Raw genomic sequence first — 13,586 nt, forward strand, 5'->3', positions numbered from 1 at the left:
GGACGGGGGGGGGGGTGGGTACATATAACCAGATCTAAGGTTTTTATAAATATCTTATGCTCATTGAGGCTGCATGGCTTTGATCAAAAATTAAATATTTGTACAATTACGTACAATTTAAAATAATCAATTTCTATTTTAATTTATTTTAAAATGTATTGTATTTCTGTGATGACAAAGCTGAATTTTCAGCGGCCATTACTCCAGCTTTCAGTGTCACATGGTCCTTCAGAAATCCTTCTGATATGCTGATTTGGTGCTCAAGAAACATTTTTTATTATTATCAATGTTGAAAACAGTTGGGCTGCTTTTTATGGAAACCACAAAACATTTTTTCAGGATTATTTGAATACTTTGATAAGAACAGCATTTATTTGGTAAAAAAAAAAAACTGCATATGGGTTTGTAATGACAAGATTATGAGTAAATGACTAAATGTATTATTTTGGGCGGACTATTCCTCTCATAGATTATAACCTCACACCATTAAAACAACTACTGAAAACAGAGAAGTTGGAGAGATTAATATGTTAAGACCTCAGAGCCCTCACCCTATTCAATAGATCGCATAGTTTCTGCATATAGAAGACCTACATACATCCTCAGTCTCCAGAGAGGATCTCTAGTGTCTAACATTCACTACATGACCTATTACTGATTCCCCCCCATACATTAGACCTTGTGTTATAACGATTTTCCCTCTCCCTCATTCTCATTTTTACCATTTTTCTTTTTAATTCACCTCTGTCTGAACAGTTTTTTTAATCATTCATAATCATTCATGGATATTCCACAAGTTATGGCACTAAGATGAAGTAAATGACAGTTAAAAAAGGTGTGCATGCACACAAACAAACAGCCATCTAAATGAGGACATGAAAGACTTCTCTTGTTTTTATATGAAGTACATTCTAATTATTAGAGACCAACCCAAAGACAAACCCTTACCTATGTCAAGTGGGCCTAAAAATAGATAAAGTGATATGTATACCCCAACTGGAACTTAATGACTAATAATGGTTTATGGACCCCATTTGCACAAAAGTCTACTGTACGACTCTTTACATTTCCAAAGCACATTCTGGCTTCACCTTCTGTCCTTCACCTTACTTTCTTTCATTCCTCTTCTGAACCTCAGCTCGGCCACGGGGGCAGGTGCTCCATCATTGAGATACTGAACATAGAAAGATGCTCTCAGAGGTTCCACCCCACTGTGAAGGAAACACTAACATCTGGGCGCTCTCCAAGTTGGACTGGGCAGGTGATTTGCCAGGTACGCAGAAATAGGTCCGTGTTCTACTGACCTGCTGCACTACTGTGTAGAAGCTACACAAGCTGGACCATAGGTAGAGGCACTGATTCCCAGATCTGAGACAATTCCCTATCAAAAGGATCCCTATTTTTTTAAATTCATACAAAAGGTGTGATTTGGTAACAGCTTTTAAATTATTAAATGATTCTCTAATTAGTACGCCAACTCTTTACATTTCCAAAGCACATTCTGGCTTCACCTTCTGTCCTTCACCTTACTTTCTTTCATTCCTCTTCTGAACTTCAGCTCGGCCACGGGGGCAGGTGCTCCATCATTGAGATACTGAACATAGAAAGATGCTCTCAGAGGTTCCACCCCACTGTGAAGGAAACACTAACATCTGGGCGCTCTCCAAGTTGGACTGGGCAGGTGATTTGCCAGGTACGCAGAAATAGGTCCGTGTTCTACTGACCTGCTGCACTACTGTGTAGAAGCTACACAAGCTGGACCATAGGTAGAGGCACTGATTCCCAGATCTGAGACAATTCCCTATCAAAAGGATCCCTATTTTTTTAAATTCATACAAAAGGTGTGATTTGGTAACAGCTTTTAAATTATTAAATGATTCTCTAATTAGTACGCCTGTTTGCAGTAATTATGCTTACTATATATATATTTATTGCATATTGCAAAAAAGCTAAAAGCGATTAAAACAGCAAAAATCTTAAAATAAATGATGATTGAGGTATAAGATGTATATAGATCCACTCTATCCTGAAAAAGAAACCAACTACAATTATTATTTGAGAATTGATATTTCATCCATTGACTAAAATCTTGTTTTACTCAACATTTCAGAAAGAATCAGTGCTTGAAACTGATTTTCCTTTGTCAAGCTGTCAAACTAGCACTGAACTCACGCATCATTTGGAGCAAATTGATCAAACTCTTTCTCTGGCTTCGGTGTGAGATATTCTTTTAAACCGTCATACTTGTATCGCACTTAAACCAAAGCTCAACCACACAAGATCCCTCGGTAACCTCAAAATTATTTTCTGACAGAGTTTGACATATGTCAGACTGTGAAAAACGCAGACACTTCATTTCCTCCGAACAGTGAGCTCAGATACGCTTTCCTTTTTTTTCAACACTATGATGGAGCTGCGCTTCTTTAGCAAGCTCTCAGTGGAAAAGCACTTTCTTCACCAAACTTTGAGAAAAAGGGATGCTGAATGCTGGGAATTAAAATATTGAAGGAAACCGAGAACTCATGCAGAGACGGCAACAACTATACGCATAGTAAAAATTCACAACACAGGTCAGATGAGGTATATGCAGGCGAACCACAATACTTTCAGAAGATGACACACACAGACAAGCGCGAACATTCAAACGGTCGCAGGATCCCTCTATCCTTTCCACATATTCACATTCATTACGGCAGTACACGGTGGGACATGACAGGCAGCACTTCAACAGTGTGTAAGCGAAAGGAGGGGGCGACTGTGTGCGAACGTGAGCAGCAGCCATTACCTGTTAGCGAGCAGCATCGTGAAGGTCACCTGACTCATGCTCTGAAAGGCTGGCAGCAGTTGGGCCCAATCCCACTCCCTCTCACCCATAGAAGCCTGTTGATAAATGAGCAGTGAGTATTGTTCGTTATTAATCAGAGTTAATATGATCAGTAAATTACTGCTCCAGCTGGGCTGGACTAACCAAGGAGGGGGGGTCCCGAACAAGGCCGCCCCAACACGATCTATCCATCATGTCTGCACAAGAAGGTTTTTATTCCAATAAGACAGCAATTAATTTATAAATCCATTTGGGGAGGGATGTACCATCATTTATAAAAAGATAAATCAATTTTGCAAGGGGAGTCGTTATTCTTCTCGCCGAGCTGCCCAAGGTTTCCCTCACCCACGAGTGGACCGTCCCTTTGTTAGGGAGCCAAATCAAATCCGATTGTTTTGATAGCTGGAACGTCACTCTTAACTTGAAGCTGAGTTTTTTTTTTTTATTATTGACAAAAGGACAGGAGCGTGCCAGCCCCTCCTATAGCTATGTTATGATGCTAAATCATTTTCAATAAGAGTAATTAACTGTGAGCTTTTGTTCTGGACATGACTTAGACTATGCGGTGAAAGTTATTTTTGGCAACAATGATAAATAGAATTAAGTATATGTCAATATGTGCTCAAAAATCAATCGTTTGAAGAAATTATTAGTACAGGATCATTATTTAAGGCAGAGATTTTCAAACTCGGGCTCAGAGAAAAGTTCAGAGAAAAAGTAGTTAAAAAAAACAAAACAACTAACTAAATAAATACTGTATCACATGTTTATACATAAAAATATAGCCAACTTGATCATTTCCCTTACAAGGGAATCACATATTTTGGGGTCAATGGCATTACAAAAAACCCTGAATTAACGTCCACATTATCTGCCATAAGATAATGACTTAAAGTGTACGCTCATCATTATCACTGAGCCTCATATTATACTGTTAAGATGATTTTATATTGCTAAGATGATTTATAGAACATGATTCAAGGATTGCAACACTTTCTTCAGTGGTTCAAGTCAGATTTCTGCACTCAAATCCTATGGGTGACATCAAACTCATTTTGAAGTACACATATCAAAAAGCTTGAAACGACAAGCTACAGGCTAGGAACACACACACACACACACATAAAAAAAAAACCATAATTATTTTGCCAAAAGATGAAGGGTGAAGTTAATTTCTAAAAATGAATGAATTGTGAGATTGAAGTCTTTAAATTACATCAAAATATCAGTTGGGAGCGGCCAGCTAAGACATTAATAGATTAGTTAACTGGTTAAACACATTAAAATACCAAAAGCCTGAAACATCTTTCATAAAATGGATGAGCTTAATAATGAATTTGCTATTAAGGGCTTAAATTGGGAAGATTCCATCAGGCTTTTTTTCGAAATCTCACCTATCACAGCAAAGCTTTCGTGCCTTCTGCAGCTGCATGGAGGCCCATTTGGGCTACTTCTCTTCCAGGCCCTGGAGCACCTTATGGACCAGAGGCTTGGGAACACACTTCTACTGGCCTAGGCTGACCTGCAGACATTCTGATAGCAGACTCAGCCTATCCTTGGCCCCTCTCTCCAGGGGCTGTCCAGACAAGAGCTCCATTTTCTAGATCCTGACAGAGGCTGCCCAATAAGACCCAGAGGAGCAGGCCGGTAGACCTCAGCTGTCTGGCATGCTGGGAAAGCCTCTTCTCTGCCATGGTGAACAGGAAGCGCACAGGCAGTGGAAGGAAGGCTATGGTTGACGGAAGGTGGGTGAAGATGAAAGAGAGGGCTTGCATAGCTTGATTCATGCTGTCTGATAAGAAGAGAGAAAAACAATTAGGGTTGGTTCGATTTTTTTAAAGCCTTAAATAAGACTTCACAGTTTTCAGAGGTTAAAAAATGGTTTAGATGTTTTATAAATAAATGAACATTACTGTTAATAAGGCTTTACTTACTCTTGCTGGTTTCATTAAACTTAGGATCTTGTGGAATGTAGTTCCACTCTTTTGGAATTTTGCTTAGGACATTTTCTGGTATGTGCTGTCGAACCAGGGGTCCCGACTGGTCTTTGCATGCCTGCATCATGCTGACCAGGTGGATCAAAAGTTTGGTAGTGGATTCACAAACAATGGACCTGATGCATTTAAACAAAGTCGGCTCCTCTTTACTGGAGTCTGGAAGAAAGAGAATGGTCTAAATTATAGTGATTTAATAATTATATCAAACTTGTTTTTGTAAATTCATTAGATACTGTGTAAAAACAATCTTATTTCTTTATGATTATATCATATTTGGTCACAGGACATTACCTTAAAGAAGAAGAGAGACAGAACTCATTGTTTCTTCATCTATCAGCAATTTTTCTTTCCCAATAAATCTGTTTTTTTGTTTTTTTTATTTTATTATTTTTTTAAAAGGTAATAGATTTCAGTTGTTTCTTATTGTTGTATGACTGTTGCATTAAAATTGATCAAACCTACATTATTTTTTGCAGTTATTTAAATGACTTTTATGTATAGATTGTATTGTTTTACTCTTGTCCCAGACACAGATATGATGTAAACAATTAGCAAAAAAAAACATATATAATTTCATTATGTATTGTGTAAAAAAATGATTTATATACATTTTTCCTCAATGTTTTGATATAGTATGCCTCACTGAGTTGTCATTATGTCATGGAAATGACACAAGTTCTAGGGAATCAAGGAAAAGCAAAAGGGCCGAATTCTCCTGTAATGCATATATTTCCATTTTTGGACATTGTTAGCAAACAATTAAATAAAACAAAGCATTTTTAAAAAGTGCGTTTTAAGGGAGTTACATTTCTAAACATCCACAGTGCCAAAAAGTACAAGTAGAAGAAACAAATAAATAATTCTAATATGGATCATTCTCCTGACCAGCCCAATTAGCTCTGCTAAATGGCACAATCAAGATGCTAAGCAAGCTCTATAAGATTATCTTTAGGGAAGAATGGACATGGTCAATTAAGCCAAAATCACAACACCTTACATCAGAATAACAGCATACAACACATACTCTCCTGCTCCCTCCTCTGTCATTTGTCTAATTTGTGCAACTATAATTACCGCTCACATGTAATAAAACACAAAACATGAGAGCTTCAGCCTGGATTAAAGCCCCTGAATCAAAGCGATTCAAAAGGTGTCAGGTCATAATTGCAGTTTCTATGTCAGCATGCAAAATCAATACAGTAACCATTAACACAAAGAAAAATGTTCATGCTGTGGCTATTGCAGAGAGGAACAAGGAGAAGGCTCAAATGTAAATAAATAAGCAATCAAAGAGACAGCTGAAGGTTTAATTATGGCTTTGATTTGATGATGGGCTTCCAGCTGGTCAGATTTGATATTGAGGCAATTAGGGGACACAATAGGGGCACACGGTGATAACGGTTTCCAACTGGACTGTAACTGAATGGCCACATCTGACTAAAATTGTGTCCTTTGAAGTCTAAACAAATGTAGGACAGAGCATGGAAAAATTCTTGCATGGCTGCACCTGCTAAGTTGTAAAAGTGCTCCCAAAGGTGTCTCTGGTCCAGGTAGCCCTCTAGCGCTCGAGTTAAAACCCTGGGGAGGTAGTTGAGGGAGGACAGGACAGAAAAAACAGCTTCCAAAAACTCTTCAGTTGCAGTGTAAATATCAGGGGACACTTCTGTTCCTCTGTCCATGCAGAGACCTGAAAGTACATTATCATGGTTATTTTAAGTGATATCAAAATTAAAAATAACCACAATTCTAATAATAACAGGGCTTAACAATATGATTGGTCCAGAGCAAGTTGGAGAGACTTCCAGGATATTTGCCGGGTTTGTCAGTCTGGCTCTATCAGGTGATGCATTGACACTATTTCTTAAGCATACACACACACACACACACAGTTTTTATTATTATTATTATTGAAAGATGTCTCTTATGCTCTCCAAGGCTGCATGTATTTGATTAAATATTGCAACTTAAATACATTTTCTAATTTAATATATTTTAAAATGTAATTTATTCATGTGATGGCAAAGCTGAATTTTCTGCAGCTATTACTTTAGACTTTCAGTTCAATTCAAATGTATCTGTATAGCGCTTTTAGACTTACCCTTTAGAAATTATAATATTTTTTATGGAAACTGGCTTCTTTCAGGGTTCTTTGATAAACAGAAAGTTCAAAAGAACAGCATTTATTTGAAATCGAAATCGTTTGTAATATTATAAATGTCTTTTCTGTCATTATTGATCAAATTAGAGCATCCTTGCTGAATACAAGTATTCATTTCTTAAAATAATACAATCTTACTGACCCCAAACTTTTAAACAGTAGTGTAAATAAAGTACATATCTAAACAAAACACACAAAATAAAACTAAATTTTAAGCTTATTACATATTGCAAGACATCTGTGACTAGCACAGGACATTTATGTCTTGTAAATCAATACAGCAAAACGTCAATTGACTGTCTGGACAAATACAAGATGCGACCACAACAACAAGATGTGACTGAATGCCCTTGTCCAAATGTTGTCAGGCCTGTGGGGTTGTAAAGAATGCAGGTTGGTTGTGCCTTTGGTTCAGCCCCTGTCAGTCTCACTTCCTAGAGATGACAGGCGTTTGAATAAGCAATTGAATGCAAAGCAGCATTCAATGAGTGTCTTTGATAAAAAGCAGGATGCTGTTTGCACTCTTTTGACAAATGTTGGACTGTTTTGAAATGACAGGCCTAAATTGCCGTAAATTGTCGTAGTAGAGCGTGTGGTTAGCTAACACTGCTTTGCTTAACAGGGATTCTGAATTCTGCTGCTGTTGAAGGACGGATGGGAATCGACTCTGCTTTCTTTTGGTGCAAGTGTGAGGAAACAGATATAGAAGCCATTTTACTTTGTGAGACTGTTTGGTGTCTTGTTCTGTCTTTCACTCTAATTATCCAATCATTACTAAAGACAGGTTTACATCAAAGCTGTTTACTTTTTCCATTTGGAATGAATTGATTGTGAAAAATCAATTCTATATGACAGATGGTTAAAGGACAGGAGTAAGAGGAAAAGAAAAGTTTTGAAGACGTGCATTGTTAATTGTTCACAGAACAAAAACATTTATTTTTAGCAATTGTGTAGCGTAATGGCAGTCTATAATCTTTTCCATTCTCGGGCACAAAGGATTTAACGCGTAAAACCATACACTTGCAGTTTACTTTTAGTTTGTCAGGTTATAACAAAAAACAAACTCAAGAAATACTGAAACAATTCCGAGCTTCAAATTAAATATGGTTTTAAGAAACGGTCAAGAATCTGTCTAATAACAAACCCCTTCCTCCTCCTCCTAATTAAAAAACTATTAACTGTTATTTACGCATACGTATTACATATGAAATTGACCATGTGATGCAGTATAATTATTCAAAATATACATACATTAACATAAAAAAAAATCTCTCTTAATATTCAGAAAACTCCTTATGTTACTTATGGCTCAAACTAATGTAAAGATATGAATAATATTAAAAATATAAAATTAAAATAATACATGTTCGGTTAAAATGTCTATTAATGTAAAAGGGAAAGTATATTTTTAACAATTTTTTAAATACCTCACTAGTACAAATTAATTAAATTTGTAGTAAAATAATTTTAACAAAAAATACATAAAAAAATATCGGTTACACTTTATTTTAAGGTGTCCTTGTTCCAGTGTAATTATACATATAAGAACTGAGTAATATTAATTAACTACATGTACTGTACTTACTGCATGGTTAGGGTTACTTGCATGTAATTATGCATAATTAATTGTTATTATAATAGTAAGTACATGTAACATATGTAACAAGGACAACTTAAAATAAAGTGTTACCAAAATATTCTATTAATTCTTATCAATATGCTATGTGTGCAAAATAATTAGCAAAATTCTATTTAAAATAATTACATAACGAATTTAAAATAACACGTTTTTGTTGTTTTTTGCCTTTATTTGATATGACAGTAGCTAGACAGGAAGTGAAGTGGGAGAGAGAAAGTGGGATGGGATCAGGAAAGGTCCGCGAGCCTGGACTCAAACCCGGAATACAACAGCGCTATGTGTCGGCGCGCTTCCCACAAGTCTATCAGCACAGACAATATTAACATTTTACAAAAAGACTTGTCAATAATTAAATGCTATTTAAAATATTTTTATGTAACCAGATTCATTTTGATTTCATGTGAAGAGTCATGGGAATGCAGGTTCCAGCCCGGTCTATCATGTCACAAATTTATTGTTCGATTCCCCGTTTCCAATACATTAAAAGAAAAACAGGCATAAAAAATAACTACAGGCTTTCGTAACAAAACAGTGGACTTTTATAAATAGCCACAAGGGGCAGTAAAGGGCCAGACAGGTTAATGACCTGCCTCTTTGCAATCTTCCATTTACGAGCCACCGGATGTACCGTGATAAATGAACTGCTGGTGTTTCTCAAGGGAAGGGATTCCACAAACCAATTCTATCCTCGGCTAACAAACCTTTGCAACCTTGACATGCTGCCAAGAAACACACCTGTTGATTTTCTACCGGGCCTCACAGATGCGTTTCCACTGGAGGCCCTTAATTGGAACAAGACATTGCTATCAGTTCCTCAAAGAATTCCACGAACAAGCTCCTATTTAGAGCACAGCTTAGCACTAAACGCTCCCAAACTGTGCTGAGAGACAGCGACTGGAGTGAGGAACTTTAAAAGAGGTTTCTCTAAACGGTAGACAACCAAGCCACCGCGTTTCTTCTTAATTAGCCAGGCTGTGGCCAGGCAGTGTTGATTTACGGCGACGTGATTCCAACACCAGAGCGCGCAGGCAGACGTGCTCTTAGCCGAGCTTGGTTATTAATGAGCTCCGCCATAATGTGAATTAATGTGCAAGCACAAAACAGCCTTTAAAGGTTAGACTTTTCAGAGTGGAAGGAAGAAAGAGGAAAATCTTTAAAGGTCATTCACTTTGCTCTCACATGAGTGTTTATTACTGAGCTCTATTGATTCAGAAATGATGAGGAGGGTGATGAGTGCGATGATGAGTGAATAAAACGACATTCTCACAACAGTCCAGATGCATCTCTGATGTGCCTGAGGACGAAACACAAATCTGATGAAGCACACGAGATGGCGGAAAATCCAGGTGGATCTGCCTTACTTCGTAAAATAATAAGTATCAAATGTGTCGGATTGGAACGAGCCTCTCAAGACCTCGGCTAGCATTTACTTGTTAGCAAATTCAACAGAGTGCAATTTCAAATTTTAGACTAGCAATTAGCGATTTCTATGGTGTATTTTGCGAAAATGAAAGGACTCAGCATGGTTCCTCTGCGCAGGTGTTGGGCGACTCGAGCGATGTTACCGTCTTGTGATCAGTTCACGAGTGCACACAACAGCCTATTGAAAATAAGAGACGTACGAAAAGACAACCCATTAAAAACAGGTGCAGGCTATTAAGAGAAGCAAGGTCAGTGGGCCATCCTCACAGCTAATCAGTCTTTCCATCAATAAATCGTGCTAAATTCATTTGTGGAAACCAATGAAAGCGCAGCCGTGCTTCAAAGAGTGTTCCCTCATATTCTCTCATTGCAAGCCACTCTTCTGTGACCTACATCAGACTTAAACATGTGGAGATGAAGCAGCATTTTGGCAACCCAACTTAACTATATTTTTTTATATTTTGCCAACTTTCAGCATGCTTCATTAGAGCAACATCATCTGGAATTTTTGGTAAGGGTACATGCACTTTGTAAGAAGTGTGTCAGGGCTTTAAGAGTCTTACATGAGTATGAAATGATGATCTGTAGCAGTAAGCAGTCCTTGTGAAGGATGGTCTGCAGAAGTAGAACTGGATTGTAACAGGGTTCAGACACCAGTAGCTCAAACAGACATAAAGAGGATCCCTCACAAGCTGGAAAATCCCTTAAACAACAGAAATATATAAATTAAGCTCCTGCCAATGTTCAAAAAATTTCAAATTAATGACTTTTTAAAAATGTTTTGAATTTTTTTTTATCTTATGCTCACCAAGGCGTCATTTATTTGATCACATTTATTTGAAATAATTATTTTCTATTTTAATGTTTTAAAATTTAATATATTCGTGTGATGGCAAAGCTGAAATTTCACCAGCCATTATTCAAGTCTTCAGTGTCACATGATCTTTCAGAAATCTTATATGCTGATTGTTTTTATTTATTTATTTAACTTTTTTATTATTATCAATGCTGAAAACTGTTGTGCTGCTTCATATTTTTGTGGAAACAGGGATACATTTTTATCAGGATTTTTTTTTATGAACAAAGTTCAAAAGATCTATGAACTATATCACCACAAAAATGACGGACAGACAGACAATTAGTCATTTATTCACCAGAAAACATTTCAATGCTGCTTACAAAATACAGATAACTTGACTGGTGTTGGATAAAGTCACATTAAAAACACATTACAATTACAGTTGCTATAGAAAATATTGAAAAGGTAAAGAATTTTAGGAATCCAAGGACATCTCCTCTTCATTCAAATGAACACATTAGAACAACAGTTCTACCACAAATAATTCATTATCATGTGACAGGAATGAAGGCAATGTGTGATAAAAGTACAGTATGGTCAGTGGATTGTACTGTTGTTTAATAACATGCCGATTGTTCAGATGACAAAACATCATCCAAAAAAAAAAAAAAAACTCTAGAAAACCAATTTGAAAGTTTATGATTTTTAAAACATACATGTTATCATATGATCTAGGACCTTTATATAGTTGTAACAACTGTAAGTCTGTTCCTTACAGCCTCATTTTCAACCGTGTAAAAGTCATTATGGCTCCTACCCTGACTGAGGTCAATTAATGCTTTCATAATCTTCTCAATAACTGCACTGCTGTGCTGACAGCAGGTTATTCTGCATACCTTCACCAAACCACATTATTTGGGATACACTAAATAATAAACTAATATATAAATATATATATACAAACATGTATACAAAAAAAATCTGTCTCGTTTCTTGAATGTATTATATTCACATTTAGCCTAAATGTCTACCTCAACTACTATAACTACGCTACAAAAATCTAAAAATAGAAATAAAAACATGAAACCATGAACTGAATCTGGAAAGTTAAAGTGTGGTCACATTAGTGAAATTTTGCAGGCAAAAAAATTTGATTCATTGTCTATTATCAATGGTATAGCAATGTATGAAACACAGCTCACACAGAAGTCACCTTCAAACCAAGCAGTTTTCTGTAGGCCATCGCAACAAATTTATGTGACCAACTTGAACCCGATCTGAAATCCACGTAGAGAAATCCTTTGCCTGCATGTGAAAATTGTAATGAATGGATTCTGTCAGCAACAACTCGCAGAACAACAGTAAATGTGGCCACACCTTTAATCAGCTATGAAATATTATGAAACAGGATATAAATAAAAACGTCAATAGTTCATACAGTTAGCTATAGTTATTGCTATTAATATGTAATTAAGCGTTTTAGTTGTCTTTTATGCAGAATATTCTAAAAGTGTCAGATAAACAGGCCTAATGCAAAAAATAAACTGTCATGCTTACCTTAGCAAACAAACAACACTAATTATCATTATTTATTTATGAGCTTAGGTAAAGAGCAAATGTGACACTCATAAAGACACAATTCTGCTACATAATAGGGGAACATTATGCTTTAGTTAAGCAACAGCTTTGTCATGTCAAAGCACCGGTAATCCACCCAATATCCCACTTTAATGGTCCTGATAAATCTGTAAGCTTCACCATGAGGTCAGGTTTCATTGTATCTTGATCTTCCACGCATGTAACAAAAAAAAAGAGACTACTCTCTGCCCATAATGCTCTGTGATTTATTGATATTTCTTGTCTCTTTTATTACATTTTTATTTAATAATCCAAACTGTCAGTTGGTTGGAGTGTTTGAGTGAGGAGAAGAGTTTGATTTTGGTGTCTGGTCTCTTGGCTATGGTGGGGCCCTCACCACGAGACCCTCAGGGATTCTTGAACACAGCAAGGCTAAATAAATAAATAAAAATGGAGCAGGCAATAAAAATGCATTAATTTAAATCCCTACGACTTCATGGAAGTGGAGTCGGTGGGGCTGACGACCAGTGATTTGTGTAAGCGATGATATCACGCTGGAGTGGGAGTCTGGAGCTGTGCTGGGGGGCTTGAGCAAGGTGATGTGAGATGTGGCTGACATTCTGCCTGGCTTCACAGTCCTCCTACAGGCTCAGTTTCAGCATTTCACACCCGGGCTGAAGACCCGCGGCGCATGTCAGCATAAACAGCATGAGTAACTATGGCATCTGCATCTGGCCTGCATTAGGGCCGTGAGTCTGGGGGTCTGGTGGCTGCAGTAATGTATTAACTGTGTTTGTGTGCATCTAACACATGAACGAAAACTGAAAGGCCACGCTAGCCTCATTTGGGTGAGCCGCAACAACTCCCAATATTGTGTGAGTTATGCGTTTTTCTTGTAATCAAATTTAAAAATGGGCTCAGTAATAAAGGTACAGAGCAATATGATGATGTTTTTCATGTCTCATGCAGTCTTGTGTTACAAATATTTTATTATATTATTATAAAAAAGTAATATTAGTATTATTAATTTTTTTGTATTCTTCCTAATATTATTACTATTTATTTCATTTGTCTACTGTCAAACACACACAAAATAAACTCTCACAAAGGTACACAAAGTAACTAATGTGCCCATTTCTGTGATCGTGTAAATTTGAATGAAATTAAAA

At 36.7% G+C, this 13,586-nt stretch overlaps 1 protein-coding gene across 2 annotated transcripts in view; it reads right to left on the minus strand.

The window, feature by feature from the left end:
* Positions 1-4,224: 4,224 nt before the first annotated feature.
* LOC107555484 (uncharacterized protein KIAA0825) overlaps positions 4,225-13,586 on the minus strand; it is a 17,874-nt gene continuing 8,512 nt past the window's right edge. For both annotated transcript variants that reach the window (XM_016238299.1, XM_016238300.1), the window contains exons 5-8: positions 10,604-10,743; positions 6,329-6,508; positions 4,759-4,977; positions 4,225-4,616 (exon numbers count right to left, since the gene is read on the minus strand). In XM_016238299.1, coding sequence (XP_016093785.1) covers positions 4,375-4,616; positions 4,759-4,977; positions 6,329-6,508; positions 10,604-10,743 — 781 coding nt within the window. In that variant the 3' untranslated portion in view covers positions 4,225-4,374. The remainder of the gene's footprint in view (positions 4,617-4,758; positions 4,978-6,328; positions 6,509-10,603; positions 10,744-13,586) is intronic.

This window comes from Sinocyclocheilus grahami, unplaced genomic scaffold (assembly GCF_001515645.1).
Source record: "Sinocyclocheilus grahami isolate Dianchi unplaced genomic scaffold, SAMN03320097.WGS_v1.1 scaffold535.1, whole genome shotgun sequence".
NCBI lineage: Eukaryota > Metazoa > Chordata > Actinopteri > Cypriniformes > Cyprinidae > Sinocyclocheilus > Sinocyclocheilus grahami.